Source organism: Penicillium concentricum (assembly GCF_028827145.1).
Source record: "Penicillium concentricum strain IBT 3081 chromosome Unknown utg000004l_segment0_segment0, whole genome shotgun sequence".
Lineage (NCBI taxonomy): Eukaryota > Fungi > Ascomycota > Eurotiomycetes > Eurotiales > Aspergillaceae > Penicillium > Penicillium concentricum.
Window position 1 is genome coordinate 1,606,258 of NW_026622757.1, and position 19,294 is coordinate 1,625,551.

A 19,294-nucleotide genomic window follows, 5' to 3' on the forward strand; every position below is an offset into this window, starting at 1 on the left:
GCAATTGTGTACTATACTCTCTGCATATTCAGCATATAGAGAATATAGAGAAAATACAGAATATACATGCCGGATAATCCCTATCACTCGAGAGTTTCCATTTTAGTACTTTTTGCGATGTTCCCCCGGGGGGTCTGGGTACCCCGATGCTTCAGGGGCGTTCCCCTGAAGCCACCCCCGAAGGGCCCACCTAACTTGACGATTTTCAAATCCAAAAAACACGGAAATGTCACTCTTTTGGTAAGATCTGGGAACCTACCAGGTATTCACTAATAACCTAATTGTCTCCCAACTTAGATATATAAGGTGTAAATTGTATACTATATGTAACCAGAATAGAAGGGATGTCCAACAATATAATCATATTGGAAAATATAAGTCTATAAGCCTAAGCCTCTCTCGCTTTACGTAGTATAGATCCTAACATAAAGTGGTCAAACTAATTGGGAAAGTGTGATATACCCCAAGGAGAGGCTTATGGGCCTCCTTCCACTCTGACCTTCTCGCCTTCTTTTCATTTTCTCTCCTAACAGCGATCCTCCTGTATGTCCCCTTTTTTTTGCTTGGGTCTTAGTGATACTGGACCTCTCATTCGGTTAGCCATTAGCCACTAACGCTGCAATATCTGCCATCCGGCAGGAAAGAAGGCCCTTGGGCTCTACACACCAAAAAGCAAAACTACACTGTCGCCAAGGACTTGCCCTGATAAACAGACATTTTTGTCATTCTGAGAAAGATCCGAAGCGCGAGCTCATGGTTTGGAACACATCATTGATGGAAACCGTCAAAATCGAGTATGCCCTTGCTAGGTTACGGGAGGGTGATATTTATCATACTGGTACAGTGGGTATGATGCACAAAAAGTGTGAACATTATTGTGCATTCTTGAAAACATATACATTTGGGAAATATTTAATTGCGACTAGGTGCTTCTTTTTTCTTTTTGATGTCATTTGTACCGTCGAGGGATGCATCATCACTTTTTCCCGAGGTCACTTCTACAAGTCCTGAATAGACACAGTCTAGATCAATAATGAATCATTAATCTCCCCAGATCGACAAAAATATCAGGCGGATCAAAATGAATAAAATCCCCGGCTCCCTTGGCTCTATTGACACCCAAATCCGGACTGGTGTCGCCTCACACTATTCGCTCAACCACAACATCCCAGCCCATATACTTCACGTTGCTTTTATTCAACTTCTTTCATCTTCTTTCATCTCATTATTGTAAGTTCTTTGGCTTAATTCAACTCTAATCCAATGGATAGGTTTCTCTGCCTGTCGCAAACATGTCAAGGCCTGGTACCCCCGGCCGCGGATTTTGCCTCTGCGGCCCATACATTCTTCGTGAATAGTACATGACTTTAGGCATGATGTCTTGAGCTGTGAATCAACCTCCTGATTCTCACTATTTGGATCTCAATAAGACATCATCGCTCAATCGCCTCCCCTGGCTGGATATACATCCTATATCGAGAGAGGATGGTTTCAACGCATTCTTCTTTCTTTCTTCCTATCTCTTCATTTCCTTGATCAGTTTCTAGGAGAATTGGAGGCTCATCTTACGGAAGTTATCCTTTTAATCTCTGTTTAACATCCACTACCGTCATGGATACTTACCACAGACGCCCGCAGGCCGTGGTTCTGCCAATTCTATCTTCTCTCTCCATTGCTCTCGCTATTCCGCCGTTAATTCTGCATGGAAAGAACCGCAATTTTCCCGCTACCACTCTGATATTCTGGTCAATCCTCCTCAACTTGTTTAATATCATCAATTCTCTCATATGGCCCACGGACGACGTGAAGTCGTGGTGGGACGGGGCTGGTCTCTGTGATATCGAGGTCAAGTTCATGGCTGCCGGCTATGTGGGCATCCCAGGAAGCCTGGCATGCATCTTTCGAAGTCTTGCAATTGTACTGGATACAGATCGGGCTACGTTGGTCCCGAGCAAAGGTCAACGCTGGCGCAATCAGTTCGTGGAGATTCTGTTCTGCGTGGCTGTTCCAGCCATCGCAATGATCACACATATCATCTGGCAAAGGAGTCGATACTTGCTATTTGCCATTTCGGGATGTGTGAACAACTTCGACGAGAGTTGGGTCAGTCTTGTCTTTGCGTGGATCTGGCCGCCCATTATCTGCCTCATTGCAGCATACTATTGCTGTAAGTATATACTCACCAACTTTATACAAAAGAACCCGCATCAACTAAAACATCACAGGCCTGGTTCTCATTCGCGTACACAAGTACCGAAGCGACTTCGCAAATATCATCCGCGCCTCCAGCAGCAATCTCAGCAAATCCCGCTTCCTCCGCCTCTTCTTCCTTGCCCTATCAATGCTCATCTGCATTCTCCCACTACAAGGCTACGTCGTCTACAACGACATACGCCTCTCTCTCCCCTGGCATTCCTACTCCTGGAGCGAAATCCACAATGAAGGAGCATGGCACACCATCGTCAAATACCCCATCGATGGTACCGTCTTCTTCGACCGCTGGACCCCCGTCGCATCAGGTTTCATGATCTTCATCTTCTTCGGCTTCGGCCGCGACGCAACACGTATGTACCGCACAGTCTTCTGGTACCTCGGATTGAGCTACTGCTTTTCGAGCATCGAGCCCCCAACAGATACAAACAACACGCCATCCCCCGGGCACGCTTCAACAGCAACCACTCTCGTCGGGAGTATCGGATCCCGTGCCAGATCGCTGTTCTCCCGCCAGAAGGAATCCGTCGCCACGTTTATCTCGACGCATGGCACTTACAACGATCTTGAAAAGGGCACCTCTTCCCACTTGTCCCGCCATAGCTCTGGTAAATTGACCAAGAAGTCTCGATGGAGTAGCTTGCCCTGGTCACTTTTTAACAGACGTCAGACTCGTCAGGATATCGATGGGACGCTGTTGACTGACCTTGCCGGTCCTTCGCAGACTGTATGTACGAATGCTTGGGCTAGTCGTCGTGATAGTCGGGAGGTCTCCAGTGGTCCTACTTCGCCGGAGCTTGATAAGGATTTCATTCATGTGCGGCAAGTCATTAGCCAACAGAGTGAGGTTAGGGTTCAGGTCTAATGGGCTTGTTCTTTTTTCTCCCGGGTTGTATCCGGGAGTTCAGTGGCTTGTTACGGGTTTCTAATCTTGCCTTTGCGTCTGGGATCATGGGATTCTGCTGTACACCAGAGTAGTACTTAAGTATCATTATACATAATTTGTCGCGGAGTCTGGTAGCTCTCGTGCAAAATGAAATTGTTTGAATATGTTTCTTGGTAGACATTCAATATTTGCTGGTGTACATATGTAGGTAGGACTAACAGAGAACCTTTGGATATACCGAGTTGCCAGAGCCGGAGTACTAGTCGGCGAGTTGGTGGTAGGCTGGCATAGACTTTGTAGGCCTTCGGGTGAATAAATTAAAATAACAAGTCGTAGGTTGAATCTAAAAAAGCCAATAGTTCTCAGGATATCTAGATAAATATTACACCACATGCTACCAAGATCGAATCCATCCACTGCAAAACGAAGTGTATTCAGGGTATAATCGTACAGAACTATTATCACACCGCAAAGGAGGATTCAGTCAACTTCACCAGCCCAAAAATGAAACTAGCAACAAATTCAATTCAGATTGGTACAGAGCCCCGACGAAGCCATTTAGTGAGACTCGTCATGGCCACCGTGCTCGGGGCGCTTAAGGACCTCGAGTGTGCCTAGGAAAGTGTTAGGTTGAAACTTGATATTTTTTCGTGTTCCTGAGAGTGGGAGCAAATTGACAGAACAGGGAATCGACATACGCTGCACAACGTTCAGAGCGGACCGGGTTTGGCCCTCGGAATCTTCCCAAGTGGCCATTTTGGCATCACCTTCGACGTACACGAGAGTTCTGCGGGGAGAAAGTTAGATTATCTGCATCATGCTAAAGCGCAATTTCGCTGCATTGGTGTAAGTGGACAGGAGGGCCTTGAGCAGGGCAATCCCGTATCCCAACCCCTACTGCCCAACCACGAACATGACATGAAGGAACGATATCATATCTGAAGGTGCATTGCCTGAGCGCCACAGCCACGTCATATGTCCAGACAGACCCGCACGATCCCCATGCAGCCTTCAAGCACGAGCACTCGCTCTCGCTCTCCATCTGTATAGACCCTGCGCGTCTGCCGGACCCAAGCGGCATATAGCAACAACACACCCAACAGATAAGACGCAACCCAAACACGAAATATATTTCCCGCATAATCCAGCAAAGTATCAAGAGTATCGACTTACCCCTTCTGCAAGCCAAGGACGAAATCGCGCTGGGGTCCCTCGGGGACGAAGTTGGTGATGCGCCACCAGCTTGTCTGACGGTTATCGCGGTTGCCGTGGGAGGTGGCGATATTGTACTTGACGATCTCCTGGCCTGAGGAGGTGGCTTGAAGCTCAGGCTCTCCGCCGAGGCGGCCGGTGAGGGTCAGGCGGGCGATGGAGTGAGCGGGCGAGGAGCTGAAGGCGCGGGCGGTCTGGGGGGCACCAGCCATGCGCATGGCTGGGCGCAGAGAGGAAAGGAATGCGGACATGGTTGGATGGAGGACGTGTGAATTATGGTTTACAGTAAGGATGGATTGGGATTTGTTTTGGCATTGTTGATAAGTGTCGATCACGACACGTGATCTGGATCCGGGCTACCGCTTTCGAATGTGATGTGGCATAACACTTGTTAGGGTAGTTTATATTATTATTATTTTATTATTTAGCATTGGGTTGAAGCAGGGAAATTGGTTGCAATTGAGATTTTGAAAATGGAATTGGGTCCAAAGTGGTCATTTTGGCGAAGCTCATAAGCTCATGCTAGAGAGCTATAGCTCTACCCCGGAGTCCCCCCTGGCGTAGGATTATGTCAGGTGCAGACAGCTATGAGCTTCAGAATTATAAATTCAACGTATCAAGTCCCGAGTCAACAAGAAAAGCAAGGAACGAAAAAGAAAAGAAATGCAAATCAAACGAGCCGATTTTGTAACTCTATTATTTTGAAATCCTTCATACACCCATGTGAATGCCAACGGGAATACGCCAGGGTATATATTTTTATGAAAAAAAAAAAAACTTGCCAGAGCCTAGTCACCCGTTACAATTCATCACATCCGACTGTCCCGCGAAGATACAGATACACTTGTACACGGCACATCGAACTGGAAATGGCAGCCGATAGGCAGATCGGCCAGGGGGCAGATCCCAGTGGAGGTGCTGCAATACTGCTGATTGATTGAACCAGACCGAAGATAAATTAAGATAGCTATTGTCTCAGATGCACTCCTTACATTTTCAATTAGCGGCCCAACCACGTCGCTGCAGGGGCGTTTGCGAGGCGTCAACAATGGATAACACGGCTTGGACCTGCAGGCATTGCAGGACAATGGTGAGATTGGTCAGCTCAAAGACCAAAGTCAAAGTGAACTTGGTGAAATTGATGAAATTGTCAAATTGTCAAATTGGTCAAATTTGCAGAATAGATCGACTGTGGTAGTAGCGCGGCGCCACCCGTACTAAGAGTGGTCTGTTTAGGGCTACTTTCTTTATTTTGTTCAGGGACTACGAACATGAATATAAGTGACGGTGAACTGTCGCTTATATGCGAGGGACGATATGACAGCTCACTCTTGGCTCTGCAGTGTGTTTCGAGAAAAAAAAGAATTCCAAAAAAATACAATAGTCCCAAGAGCCCGAAGACAACGTTTGGTTGAATGGCAATATTCGCCGAACTAGAGACAATTAAGCCACAATATGGAGACTCGGGGATCATTTCTCTCTCTCTTTGGTCCGTGCAAGTGGTGCTAGTCCAAGTTGATCGTTATTAGATCGGCAATTTGCTCGATCGGTGGAGACAAAATAGATAGCTCAGGTACAATCGCGTGGGTAATCTTATTGTCCTCTTATATTCCTCGATACGTTTCATGGGTTCCCTCTGTGCTAATAAAACTCAAATGCGAAATGAGATTTTCCAATCTTTTTTATATGTAGGGAGGCTTAGGGCTGATTCCGTTTGCTGTTCTTTTTCCTTCTTTTTACCACAATGAGTCTCTGGCGCCACGTCAATTAATTCCTTTTTTTTTTATTGTTAATTATTAATATTCGTGTACCCCCGAGGTCTGCATTTCGCGCGTGAACCGTGTGCCTAAGACCGCGGGATATGTGAAAGGCGTGCTGGTCTTACAATAACCGAGGGCATTTCTCTACGGAGATCATTTGAATTTTTCTTTAGAGATCAGTCAAGATGCGTTGGTCTTTGTTATTCACTTTAATAGTGTCCCTATTGCTATTGGGGACATTGGCAGCGCCGGCTTCGGGCCTAGGACGACGTGGTGTTGAAGTCGCCAATCTTGAGGCCAGACAGGAGAAGGAAACCGATCCTACAATCAGCGATGCTGAGACGGCAACTCAAACAGATATATCAAAAGCAATAACCGATGCGTCAACAGCCGCCGAGGCTACAACGACAGGCACTACTGCCTTCACCACAGGCTCGACCACGGCCAGAACGCATGCCACAACCGATGCTACGACCACTACTTCTGCCGCTTCCGCTACTTCGACTGTGCCCTCGCTCGATGGAACGACTGCATCTTCTCAGCAAGATGCGGTAGACTCTACTAGACCAACCTACTCCGGTGGTCTGCCAATTAAACCGACAATCACGCCGGCATGGGGCGTTGGAGGATTTATACTAATAGCTCTCGGAGCTGTGCTGACTTTCATCGGTGTCCGCAAACAATGGTATTCAAGTTGCGAATCTTTGATGATAATGACATTTACTAACAAAAAGAAGGGTCCAAATCTTCCTCTCAACCGGATTCCTTAGCGCATTGGGAGTTACCGTAAGTTCTATACTCGGGAGGTAGTAAACAGAACTAATATCCATACAGGTCCTCATTATTTATGTAATGAGTCCACCGGTAACAAACGCCGTGCAGGGGGGCTATCTCGTCGCTGTCTTCTTCACTGGCGCAGTATTCGGTGGTCTATCACTTGTCTTCAGAGAAATCTGCGAGGGACTAGGCTGTCTTCTAGGCGGGTTCTGTCTGAGCATGTGGTTCCTTGCCCTGAAAGCTGGCGGTCTTCTGAGTGAAGGTGGTCCCAAGGCTGGCATGATTATTGCCTTCACTGTGGGGTTCTATTCCCTCTCGTTCAGCCACTATACAAGGCCATACGGGCTGATCGGATGCACGTCGTTCTCCGGTGCAACTGCCGTGGTCATTGGGATCGATTGCTACAGCAGAGCTGGACTGAAAGAGTTCTGGTTATATATCTGGGGTGAGCCTAAAATTTCACATTGTGTTCATACTGTTCATAGTTGCTGACGGACCCAGGATTGAACCAAAACGTCTTCCCTCTCAGAACGGACACCTACCCAGTGACACGTGGTATTCGTGTTGAGCTCGCCGCGACTATAATTATTTCTGTTCTGGGGGTAATCTCCCAGATCAGACTTTGGAACCTCATCAAGGAGCGCAGAGCCAAGGAAGAAGATTCCCGTCGGGCACACACCCGAAAGATCGAAGAAGAAGATGCCGAAGCCGGTCGTCGCCTCGAGGAAAAGAATATCCAAGAGCGCGCTGAATGGGAACTCATTTATGGAAACGGAAAGGCTGCGGATGGTAAAGCCGTCTCGGTTTCGGAGACTGCTGTCGGTGACTCGCGACGGGGCTCGGATGGGTTCGACTCCTCTGACAACGACAAGGAGGGGCAGATCGAGCTCAAGGAGATGCCGAGCCCGGATGCTTCTGGTAGTGCCTCTGACGGCGAGAAGAACCGTGAGGGTGAGAAGGATCGCGAACTTGAGGCTGTGCCAGAGGAGGATTCATCCCAGCAGGGTCAATCACGCGATGCAGATGAGGGAAAGGGTGCCGAGAAGCAAAGTCCATCTGAAGGAAAGACGCCAAGACCCACTACACCTGTTGTTACTCATGTCCTTGGTGAGGGTAACGATGAGTCCTCTGAGAACGGTGCTGACATCGGCTCGGAGGTTGGTACGCCGCGCTCGAAACGGTTCTCTGGCAGGGAAATGTTGAGCCGGCTCTCTTGGCGAAATGGCAATGGTGTGATGACTGCTTCACAGTCTCAGGAGAATCTGGTGGACCACGACGATGCCAATTCTTCTGTATTGGGGGTTGTGGATGATCTCCATGAGATGAGCGTCGGCTGTCCAAGTGTTATCTCAGATGCGGATGTTCACGATCGCGTTGAGAAAACCCAGCCAACGCAGCAAGAAACTAGCACCGCCGAGCTAGCTCCAGAGAAGGACTCGACAAATGTGGAGATCAAGTCAAACGCCGGTTCACAAGCTGTCCCAGATGCTGAACTCCGTGTCGATACAGCCATAGCCCAAAAGGACACTGACAAAGTGATTACCAAAGAAACCACTGCCGACCGCACTGTCCCACAGGTGTCTCTTGTCGAGAACGCTGTTGTTTCCGACTGTTCTTTGAAGAATGTTGGCATTTCCGAGCTGTCGGAGAAGCCTCAATTGCTGGAAACCACCGCAACAGATATTCAAGCCTACACTCCAGATGCCTCAAAAAAGACCGAGGAAGTCAAGCCCAAAGTTACATTGGAGCCGTCGCCTCTGAACGATGCAGAAGAGGAAAGGGTGAAAGAGGCTAACGAAGACCAACCTCCTACTGCCAAAATCATCAAACCCGAGTCCACTCCTGAACTGAAGGTTGTATCTTTGCCGGAGCCCAAGGTTGAGCCCAAGATCAAAGTGCTCAAGACACTAGACGCATCAACCGTCAAATGCATCCCCGAGCAAACATCACGAGTGATCCATTCGTACCGCACGAACGAATGGGCCAAACACCTCGCAGATGCCGACACCCCTGAGATGGAGCCGATCGAGTTCGAACCTGAACCCGAGGCAGAATACCCAGAGGAAGTTCACGAGACTGCCGCATTTGTTGATATAGGCGGTCTTCTCCAGACACCTCTTACTGCACAACCACCACCAATCGTGAACAGGCCTGAATACAATGATATGGACAATCAACCACCTGTCTATATCTCATCGCTGCCCTCGCCAGATATTCCGCAATCCAAGACACGGACCGGCGCGCAAGGGCTCACCACAGCGAAGCCAACTTTGACCCGCAATGACTCGACAGCTTCAGTTAACATACTACGTTCAGCTTCTGGTCCACTTCCAACTCAGGAATCAGGATTGAGGTCGATTCGCAACACATCGACTCCCCTGCTGACGATCACTACTCCCAACGAGCCCAAAGAAACGGAACCACCATCACGCTGGAACGGACCACCTCCCCTCCTCGCAGTCCGCGAGAACATGGTCCGAAACCGCATGTCATCAACATCCAACCGCTTCGATCCTTGGGCTGCACGCAACCTATCTCGCCAGTCCTTACCTGAAATGACGCACGTCGTCTCCCCAATTTCACCACCGCTCTCCATCCCCGAAGAAAGGGAGGTAGAACACCAAGTCCAACCAAACGAGGATGACATCCCACTTTCCAAGCGGCGCGCCCTACTACAGCGTCAGACAACGCAGTCCCCTGCAGCAAGCCCTGACAGCCTCGAGGCTGCCTCATTTCCTCTGTATCCCCAACCAGCTCCCGCCACTGAACTGAACCGGTCTGCTTCAAGAATGGCAGCGTGGCGACAGTCGGTCCGCGAGGAAATCACCCAAAAGCGAGATCCTTTGGCCCTCCAGTCCCCGCCCATCAGCCCGGCCAGCCCTCTGGACCGGCCGCGCAGTGCATGGAACTCTGTTCAGCAGATGCGCGAGGTCTCATCTACTCAGATAGGCGATGCCATCGCAGACGGCATGCAGCGTGGCAACATGACGGATCTACACCGTCAAGCAATGCGGCGTATGCAAGCTTCGGCAAATCGACAACTGTAGTGCCCAGTCATGGCTCATTCATTTTACTCGATACCCTTTGATTTGTGTCTTTTTTTATATATATAACTAGATGTTGTTATTACACGCCATGGGGAATATGTCTTTCCCACGACTTTATGAAGTACCTATTGCATCGATGTCTATAATCCTTATTTGATAATGTATATTTCGCCCAATCCGTGCTTAAACAAGTTCCATGCAGTAAATAAAACGGCCTTACTGGGCATTGCCGAGACTTGGACTGAAATGAAATGCAGTTCGTCATAATAGTACAATAGTACCTCGATTAGCGTTTGCTAGAGTGTGCATATTATACCCAATAAAGTCCGAGGATGAAACAAGGGACGGTGGATTAATCACAGTGAAACCTGAACAAACGACTCGCATATATATTATCATATTATTGGATGTGTATCCCTTTCGAGTCTCTGTAACTTTGATATAAGATCTAGGATCCTTTTTGATGTCCAATTTCCTATTTCTGTCATCTATTTAGCCACGTCCAGATTGTATACGCCAAGCAAGCTTCTTCTATACTAAGGATTTATAAAGGATTTCGCCTCAAATTTCAGCTCCGGCAAATTCGCATCTTTTCTGTTTCCTTGCTTTTTCTAATATTCTCACACTCATTTTTCGCATGTCCTCCATATAGAGAATTTTTTCCTTGGCCGATCTCTCCATCTCCGCTCCAATTTCCCCCCTCTCCTTTCTGCCCTCAAAACGGCGTCCCTAAAACCCCACAGACCTCTGTCGAGGGAGGAAGAATCATTCTGTTATCCACGCCAACAAGTCCTACGGCCTCCAACCAATCGCGCACCCGTGGAGTCAACTCCGTCGTTCGTTCGCGCCCAGCGGCGACAGTGCGTCCCGATCTCAGGTCCGCCGTCGCTCCTCCGCCCACCAGCAGTCCGGCTCGCCAACCCAGTCAACTACGTCCCACGAATAACCCCAATAACTGTCCACCCACACCAATCCGACGAGAGCCTCCCACTCGGCTTTGGCCACTCACGCGACGCCCATCCCCTCCTCAGCGTCCCAGAGCGACGCCGCAGCCGCCTAACCCCATCCCCGAGCAGCCTACTTGTCGAGCGCAGCCAGGGGGAAACAGAAAGTGGCCGGACTAGCATTGCCCTGCCCCCACGACATCGTCGCAGCGAAGACTTCGCCAGCACAGAAATGGCGTTCGCGGGCAGCGCAGCGCGGGAAACCGAGAACCTTCGCCCTCCCGAAGCTGTCCATCTCACGCAGAACGGAACTCGTCAGAACGACCGTGCCCGCTACGCTCAGTCACAGACCTCCCTCCGCTCTCAGTCCCAGATCGCTTCGGTCCCCTCGAATACTGGTCTCCCACCTGCTGATGTCGCCGAGGAGCTTGCTTGGGGCCCGGCTCACCCCTGTTTCCCGCATATCAATCCCCATGTGCCTATTGGGTCGCGGGAACATATGACAACGCGTGTGATTCGTATCCGGCGCGATTGGATGATAAAGGGTGATTTGGCGCCGACGTTTTCCAATCTGTATCCTGAGATTCTTGATCCGTTGTTGTCGGAGCATGAGTTTCGCAGAGTGATTTCTACCGTCAATGATGGTATTATCAAGGCGTTTGATCCGTTTAGTCTTCGGAATTGGTTCGACGGCGTGGTGGGCTTGTTGACTGGCTGGGTATGGGATGATCTCAATGCCCCGGGGACAAAAAGCCAGCTGCAGAATGTCGAGGCTTGGTTGGAGAATTGGAACCGCGAGGTCGGCGCCAAGGATGGTGTTCATATTTGGAGCTTGAGGCGGACGGCGTATATGTCACTTGATATCCAGATCCCCGATCCCAAGGTCGGCATTGTACCCAGTGAGGCACCTTCGGCCCCTAATACCAGGCCGAGTACTGGTATTGGGGCTGGAGCTTGATGGGCTTTTGTCGGGCTGGCGTGCGCCGTTTTCCTTTTGCTTTCTGATTGTACATCTTTGTGATTTGTTCCCTTCGTGGGACCTCTGCATGATATCCATCCCGCGGCAGTTTTTTTCGACACCGAATCTTTCCATATATACCTTCGTCTTTTGAGTCGGGGGGTTTGCTTTTAATCTTTTTGTGATTTGATACCTTTCTTTTATATTTCTTCTGTCAGCTTCTACATATCCCTGTTGATTCCCCTAGGGGCTACTTTACCCTGATTTCTTATTGTCATCTTGACCATGCCTTTTTGTCCATATCTGGCTGTCATACTGCATTCTCACCATTAGACTTGCTAGCATTCCGAAAAATAATTTCATTGCGGATTTGCTTTCTCTGCTTTAATGCTTCACGTTTATATTTAATAGAAGTAGAGCAGCCCGTGGTCTATATATGGTACTTATACATTGAGCATTCATGCAGGTCAGTGTTTGCTTTGCCTGCATAAAAAGCCTTCTACGGCAGTTTCTAGTATCCACCCCGACAACCCATACATGCGTTCGGTTGGTGGCATCAAATTATGCAATGCATGACTTACTTGGCCTATCTGACACACCCAAAAGCCAGCACAGACCGTTCAGTGGTATCAATTGGGTCGGATATGAAATGAATATGACATGCAAACTCCAACGTAGTCGACGGATTGATTAGCTCTATACCAAAACTTATACTTGTCGACCATCAAGTATATATCGGATATAAAATCCGCTTGCCACCGTAAGCAAAAATACCACATTCCCGATACTATAGCCGGCTACGCCCCAGTCTATAATTCCGGCCAAGACATTACTATCCCCCATAATATTGCTTTGGTGCAAATCACTATGAATGAGCACCTTTGTTTCATCCTGGCCACCCGATACAAGAATACTCTCCACTAGAGGCTCGTCTCTCTTCGTGGGGCTACAACTGCGATTTCGCCCAAGAAAGAATTTTGTCACTAGTTTAAGATAGTCTATTCAAGGCTTCCTAGCCTTTCTCATTCAAATCCGGATACTCTCTTAGATTACGCAAATCTGTCCAAAATGCCTTGGCATCTTCATGTCCCTCGTCATGCACGCCTAAGAGCTCTTGTAGTGACCTCTTCCATTCGACATCCATATCTGTAAATCTGAAAGAGGCCGAGACGTATTCATACCAGATAGAAAAATAGGCAGCGTACTCCCAGTCAAGTATACTGATAACCTTTCCATCTTGGATCATGATGTTATCCAAATTGAGATCGTTATAGGTGAGGATATAGGGTTCGCATTTTGGAAGGCGCTTCTTCAAGTTCTCTAACACTTTCAGGGGTACACGGTGAAGGTTAAGGCTGAGGGTATCTCAAAGTCATTGGTCGGTCTTGATGTTATTGAGATTTGATACGCCCACTATCTATTGTACCAGTTTCTCAGTCCTGTCAGCAACAAAAGGACGGATATGGATGTAGTTTTGAGAATAGGATCAGACTACTCTTGGAAGTCTATGAGGCAATTTAGTTGCTTCGGTTAAGCTGGCCTAGCTCTTGGCTAACCGTGGTGTTGACCTGGTGGATTTCCAGCTCAGGTAGTGTCTACGCCAGATCCCCGACTGCCATCAAACTGGGCCCTCCATATCAGGTAAATTTGGCCCAAATAATAAAGAAAGCCATGGGCGACAATCTATCGTTCTTGACTCTCAGTGGGATCAGAACAAGCCCTCTGGCCGAAGTACAAGCTGGACGTTGGTTCCCCCAGAACCTTGACTTGGTTCGTGCTTTTCTTTAATGAGCTAGAAGTGAAGCTGAGATGACCAACGAATCGTCTGGAGTTTCGAGAGTCGTGGAAAAGGAATGAAGAGCTCACTGATAATTTAATATTTAGCACAACGGTAGTCAAGTAGTCAATGGAAGTGGCACCTCCTTTTATACCTCAGGCGGTGTCGATCCACCCCACACCCCTGTTTCCGCAGTTCAACTCCATCCCCAGGAGCAAGTCGACTCACCACAAACAATATGCTCTCGGGGATCCTAATATTCAATCAGAAGGGCGAAAATCTCATTTTTCGCGCCTTCCGCAGCGACTGCCGCCCTCGTCTAGCCGACATCTTCCGCATTCAAGTCATCTCCAATCCCCAAGTGCGCTCGCCGATCCTGACCTTGGGCTCGACGACCTTTAGCCATGTTAAGCATGAGAACATCTACTTGGTAGCTGTGACCAAGAGCAATGCCAATGCCGCGCTGGTCTTCGAATTCCTCTACCGGCTGATCATGCTGGGGAAGAGCTATTTCGGGAAGCTCGACGAGGAGGCCGTGAAGAACAATTTCGTCCTGATTTACGAACTGCTTGATGGTATGTGAAAAGGGCCCAATGGCTTAGAAGCAGACCCTAACAATTGATGATACAGAAATCCTCGACTTCGGATACCCCCAGAACACCGATCCAGATACCCTGAAAATGTACATCACAACCGAAGGCGTCAAGTCCGCCATCGCCAACTCTCCAACAGACTCCTCCCGAATCACCCAACAAGCAACAGGTGCCCTCTCTTGGCGTCGCTCTGACATAAAATACCGCAAAAACGAAGCTTTCGTCGACGTAATCGAAGACGTTAATCTCCTGATGTCCGCAACAGGCACCGTCCTCCGCGCCGACGTCAACGGCCAGATCGTCATGCGCGCCTACCTAACCGGTACCCCAGAATGCAAATTCGGTCTGAACGACCGCCTCCTCCTAGACACCGGCGAGACTTCCAGCAACATGAACAACCCCGGCGGTGGCAACGGACTCGGCACATCGAAGACAACGCGCGCTGCGGCAGGCTCCGTCACGCTGGAAGACTGCCAGTTCCACCAATGCGTGAAACTGGGCCGTTTCGATGCAGACCGCATCATCTCCTTCGTGCCGCCGGACGGCGAGTTCGAGCTGATGCGCTACCGCGCCACCGAGAACGTCAACTTACCCTTCAAGGTGCACCCGATTGTGCGCGAGATCGGTACTACAAAGGTCGAATACAGCGTTGCTATCAAGGCGAATTACAGCTCCAAGCTCTTCGCTACGAATGTTGTTATTCGCATCCCCACGCCGCTTAATACTGCTAAGACTACGGAGCGCACGAGCCAGGGCCGCGCCAAGTATGAGCCTGAGCAGAACAATATTGTCTGGAAGATCGCGCGTTTCTCCGGACAGTCGGAGTATGTGCTTAATGCTGAGGCAACGCTTACTACTATGACGCATCAGAAGGCTTGGAGTCGTCCGCCGATGAGTCTTTCGTTTAGTTTGCTTATGTTTACCTCTTCTGGTTTGCTGGTGCGCTATCTTAAGGTCTTTGAGAAGAATAACTATAGCTCTGTCAAGTGGGTACGCTATATGACTCGCGCGGGGAGCTACGAGATTCGGTATGTGTATTATCTTTCCGTTGGGTATTGTTTCTGTGACTGACTCAATTACTTCATTTAGGTTCTGATCATTCTCGAAATTTCGAGGTGATTTTGTTTCGTGTGGGAGAAATTTCCGACGAGCAGTGTTGATATCAATGGACTTGAGTCCGGTTTCATCTTGTTATTTGTACTTTGCGCAGCACAACGGGTGTCTGGCGTTGGATGGAGCCATATAAATACCTGAATTTTTCACAAGTATCCAATTATTTCCCGTACCTCAAATATATGCTTGGAGGTGAATTTTAGGTCGAGAATCAGGAGATTTAGTGCCATGGCAAAGGGTTGAAGTTATGTGGTAGCATGTTTTCACTCGGCTTTAGGTATACCATCCTAGGCCGCATAGGGTCATATAAAATGGCTCTACCAACCGCGCTCAGAGATTTAGATAATCAAAAGCCACATCCATGGATAGATACGATGGGATTATTGCAACAGTGGCATACATTGAGCGTCAAAGTCTACAGTTACTATCTTACGGTTGTTCAAGAAATAGATAATGTAAAATGTGTCAAGTTGGTAGTAGTAGATAGTAGTACACTTCCCAAACAAGCGCAAATCAAAGCCCAAGAGGGGAAAAGACAGATGTGGAAGAGTAAGTCACACAAAAAGGACAGTATATGAGCAGGAAAAGAAGCAACAAGCATATTCACATTAGCCCGAGTAGAACGGAACCCACAACACCGGACAAAATAAACGAAACAAGCAATTTGTGCTGGCCAGTAGACAATAAACCGAAAGAAAATGAATGCACCAAGTCTCACAAATACAAGAAGATATGATAATACAGGGGTGTTTTGGCAAAGAAATCAAGGCCAAGTCAGGCCAATAGGAATAGGATCAGTCACAGGGTGGTACAGAGTTCATATAATACATTAATAAAGGAGGGTAATTGCAAGAAGCAATTTTCAACGCCGACGCGGGCGCAGGCCGACACGACCCTCACCAACGAGGGACTGCCATCTGGGTCCAACGTGGCTGCGGCCCATTTGGCGCGCGCACTCATCCCATTCTTGTTGGGAGAGACGGAATTTCTCGAGGACCAGCTCGATAAGGCGTTGGTCTTCTTCGGCAGTCCAGTCTTGTGGAACCGAAGGAGCACATGCCTCTGTCACCTCAATGGAGGGCAGAGGCGCGTCTGGGTCGACGCGTTGGCCAGTCGAGATGTCATAGTCCATCTGGCGACGAGGAGGAGAGGGAGGGGATTGAGTGACAGGAGGAGAATGTAGAGAGTAAAAGTCTGTGGAGGAAAGGCCGAGAGGCATATTGTAGGGAACGTGACGGCGGCGTTTGGGGGTCGCGAAGCGGTTGCGCCGACTCATCTCCGCGTCGCTGTCATCGTCATCGAGGATGTCGCGGCGGCGCTTGTTTGCGCCGCGTGCGGGTGCAGATGGAGGAGGTGGGGGTGTGAGAGCGGCGGTTCTGGGTGGTGGTGTTTGTCTAGGAGAGACAGGTCGCGCAGCCTTGTGCGATCGCGGCGAGCGACGGGGTGTGTTGAGGGGGAGGGGGCTCTGGAGTCGTTGGGGTTTCACTGATCGCGGTGAAGGTGTGGGCGATCTGTTGAGGAGAGATTGTAGTGCGCGGCAGGTGCCGAGGAGACCGTTGCCCGATGGATATCCTGTGTCGGATGGGGGAGGTGTTGAGAATAGGCGATTGGGAGTGAAGCGAGACGACCGGCGCACATCGCATGGGAGGGCGGATGGGAGCAGCATGATTGTAAATATAAATTTAATGTGCGATTTGAGTGATTTGAAGTTGGTTTGAAGATGAAATATATCAAAGAAAGAGTCAACGTCGAGTTGTTGCGCGTTGGCGCGATTTGTGGGTAGGCTGCGATTGCGCCGGAGGCGGTTGCGATGCGCGACGAAGGAGTTGGGGATGCGAAAATGAATGGATGATCTTGTCGTTGAAATGCGCTTCGATTTCCACCTTTTCCGAGGGATGCGACAGCAAGTTGGTGATATGGATGTTTTGGAGCGAGTGTTGTAGGGGGAAGAAGTTGGAGGGGAAATGCGGCGATAAAAAGAAAATTGGGGCCGCAAACGGTCAAGCGAATGAATCTCCCGTGCAACGTCAGGTTTATTTTAGGTCACAAAGAATGTGTCTGATCTATTACTTTCAAGTTCGATGTTCAAAAGAACTATGGAAGACTTGAAACAGTTGAAAAAAAAGAGAAGGGAGATCTCAAGGGTCAACGAATGTGATGATAGGAGTGATAGGAATACTAGATAGGAACAGGAATGAAGGTCTTTCTATTATACTTGGATTTACTTGTGAAGGACTTGGAACTATAGTTCCAGTGAAACAGTATACTAAGGAGTCTAGGACAAGAGGGATTACATGCAAGGCGTATACAAAGAGAGCCCTGAAGGGCAACAGGCACGAGGCACCCCTGAGACACTTTTTTTTTCCAATTACATTTCCTATTTGGGCAAGAGATTGACCCCGATGTACTGGAGGTTCAACGAATTGTATGATCATGATTCAATGTTGTATTGGTGTATTGCAATGGAATTAAGCCAGTAACATCAAGTGCATTAGGCAGCATACCTTGTATCCAAGCACAGCCCTAAAGCCTAAACGCGCTAGGTCACATATTTCTTTGTTTCCCTGAATCTCTATACCGGGGGAAAGTCGTGTTTTAATAATGATCTGAAAGAGGGTGAGGTTCCCTTTCTACTATTCTCCCACCCTTCTCCTACCCTTCACCAGGAGACTTGTTCCCTGCCACCCTCTAGGACTATGCCTTTGAACGCTGTCACTTGTATGATCCTACTCTTAGACCTTGCAAATGGCCTAATGGTGGAATGCTGGCATTCGTAATTTTTTTCGCGTTGACGCGTCTCGCGTTTCGCGTAGCGCGACGCGGCGCGCCAAGAATTTGGACATGCCCTAAAGACTTCCCATACTGTATGAAGTATACTCGACCTATGGAGTATAGTATGCATAGTGTGAACAAAGACTCGTGGGTCAATGCTCAGAATGCCATGTGCCCTGCAAGATCACCCAGAGTCATCCCACTCGGGAGATTTTCTATACTGTATTGTAAGAAACTCCGACTGCCCTTGTTTCTCCTTACAGGGGCGTAATCAGGCCAACTCGTGCAAAGATACAGCCTGCATTATCTTGCAGAGCTCTGCATCTACCACATTGCGGGGTGCAGACTGGCTGCAAACTGCATAATACATAGACCCGTTGCTACACTCATTACGATATACAAACAGGTGGTAAAGGATATCCCATATGTGCCAATTGAAAAGGGATGCCTGCTCCTTGGAACCCAGTTTAACCAGAAGGGCTGATAGTACTGTCAGATCCACGACTATCCAAAGGGTCCTAGTCCTATCTACAATACCAAATGGAGAGCCTTCAAAGTACTCCGTGCGGAGTAGCCTCCATTCCAAGACCCGTGCCCCCAGCCACTGATCAAAATCCAATCTCATGCAAGGGGTAGCCTATCGAGAGTCATAGGCTCACACGAGGCTAGGCTTGGGAAACTTCCAAAATTAGAGCACAGGCAAGAAGTAAATCTATACTACGAAGAACGGTGCAATAAACACAAAATCTAGAATGTGATGAAGGTTCCTAATTTCCACGGTTTCCCTCTCGAGTCTACCTACGTGGATGCTATCTAAGCTTCTCACGAGATGCAAGATCCTGTGGCGTTAATGCAAGACATAAGCCCCTTCCCACGGGGTCTGATTGTAGATCATCTCTACATTCTTTTGATGGGCTTTTGCCCTAATGTGGCTGGGACTGTACTTGCCCCTCTATGCTTCGCCTTTAGGTTCATACGGCAAGATACTCGGTCTCAGGCGTTCACTGCGGCCTCATAACCTCAGACATCGCTCAATATAGCCCCATCACTCTCTCCCTGTCTTGATCTCTGGTCCAATGTATGGTTCCGTTGGCGATCATCCCTCTAAGGTTTCAATATTTTACAATATTGCTTTTCTTTTCTTTTTGCTGGGATTATAATTGCAGCCGACAGGGAGCTCTGATTGGGTCTAGGGGCTGTGTTGGATTGCCTCGCCCCAGATAGGTATCGGAACCCTTCTAAAA

General features: G+C 48.7%; 5 protein-coding genes across 5 annotated transcripts; 3 read left to right on the forward strand and 2 right to left on the reverse strand.

Moving 5' to 3' along the window:
• Positions 1 to 1,611: 1,611 nt before the first annotated feature.
• Positions 1,612 to 3,076, forward strand: N7517_009559 (pheromone receptor; the record flags this gene model as incomplete). Its single annotated transcript, XM_056727282.1, has 2 exons — positions 1,612 to 2,167; positions 2,226 to 3,076. The coding sequence occupies 2 exons, from the start codon at positions 1,612 to 1,614 to the stop codon at positions 3,074 to 3,076; spliced, it is 1,407 nt and encodes a 468-aa protein (XP_056575854.1).
• A 579-nt stretch (positions 3,077 to 3,655) lies between these two features.
• On the reverse strand, positions 3,656 to 4,560 carry N7517_009560 (single-stranded DNA-binding protein; the record flags this gene model as incomplete). Its single annotated transcript, XM_056727283.1, has 3 exons — positions 3,656 to 3,711; positions 3,796 to 3,884; positions 4,271 to 4,560. The coding sequence occupies 3 exons, from the start codon at positions 4,558 to 4,560 to the stop codon at positions 3,656 to 3,658; spliced, it is 435 nt and encodes a 144-aa protein (XP_056575855.1).
• Positions 4,561 to 6,254: 1,694 nt separating this feature from the next.
• Positions 6,255 to 11,795, forward strand: N7517_009561 (Golgin subfamily A member 7/ERF4; the record flags this gene model as incomplete). The annotated part of the gene is made up of 5 exons (XM_056727284.1): positions 6,255 to 6,754; positions 6,807 to 6,855; positions 6,904 to 7,291; positions 7,348 to 9,861; positions 10,546 to 11,795. 5 exons carry the CDS (start codon positions 6,255 to 6,257, stop codon positions 11,793 to 11,795), a joined length of 4,701 nt encoding a protein of 1,566 aa, XP_056575856.1.
• Positions 11,796 to 13,810: 2,015 nt separating this feature from the next.
• On the forward strand, positions 13,811 to 15,261 carry N7517_009562 (AP-2 complex subunit mu; the record flags this gene model as incomplete). The annotated part of the gene is made up of 3 exons (XM_056727285.1): positions 13,811 to 14,147; positions 14,203 to 15,193; positions 15,255 to 15,261. The coding sequence occupies 3 exons, from the start codon at positions 13,811 to 13,813 to the stop codon at positions 15,259 to 15,261; spliced, it is 1,335 nt and encodes a 444-aa protein (XP_056575857.1).
• Positions 15,262 to 16,140: 879 nt separating this feature from the next.
• N7517_009563 (uncharacterized protein) lies at positions 16,141 to 16,944 on the reverse strand (the record flags this gene model as incomplete). Its single annotated transcript, XM_056727286.1, has 1 exon — positions 16,141 to 16,944. One exon carries the CDS (start codon positions 16,942 to 16,944, stop codon positions 16,141 to 16,143), a length of 804 nt encoding a protein of 267 aa, XP_056575858.1.
• Positions 16,945 to 19,294: the final 2,350 nt, after the last annotated feature.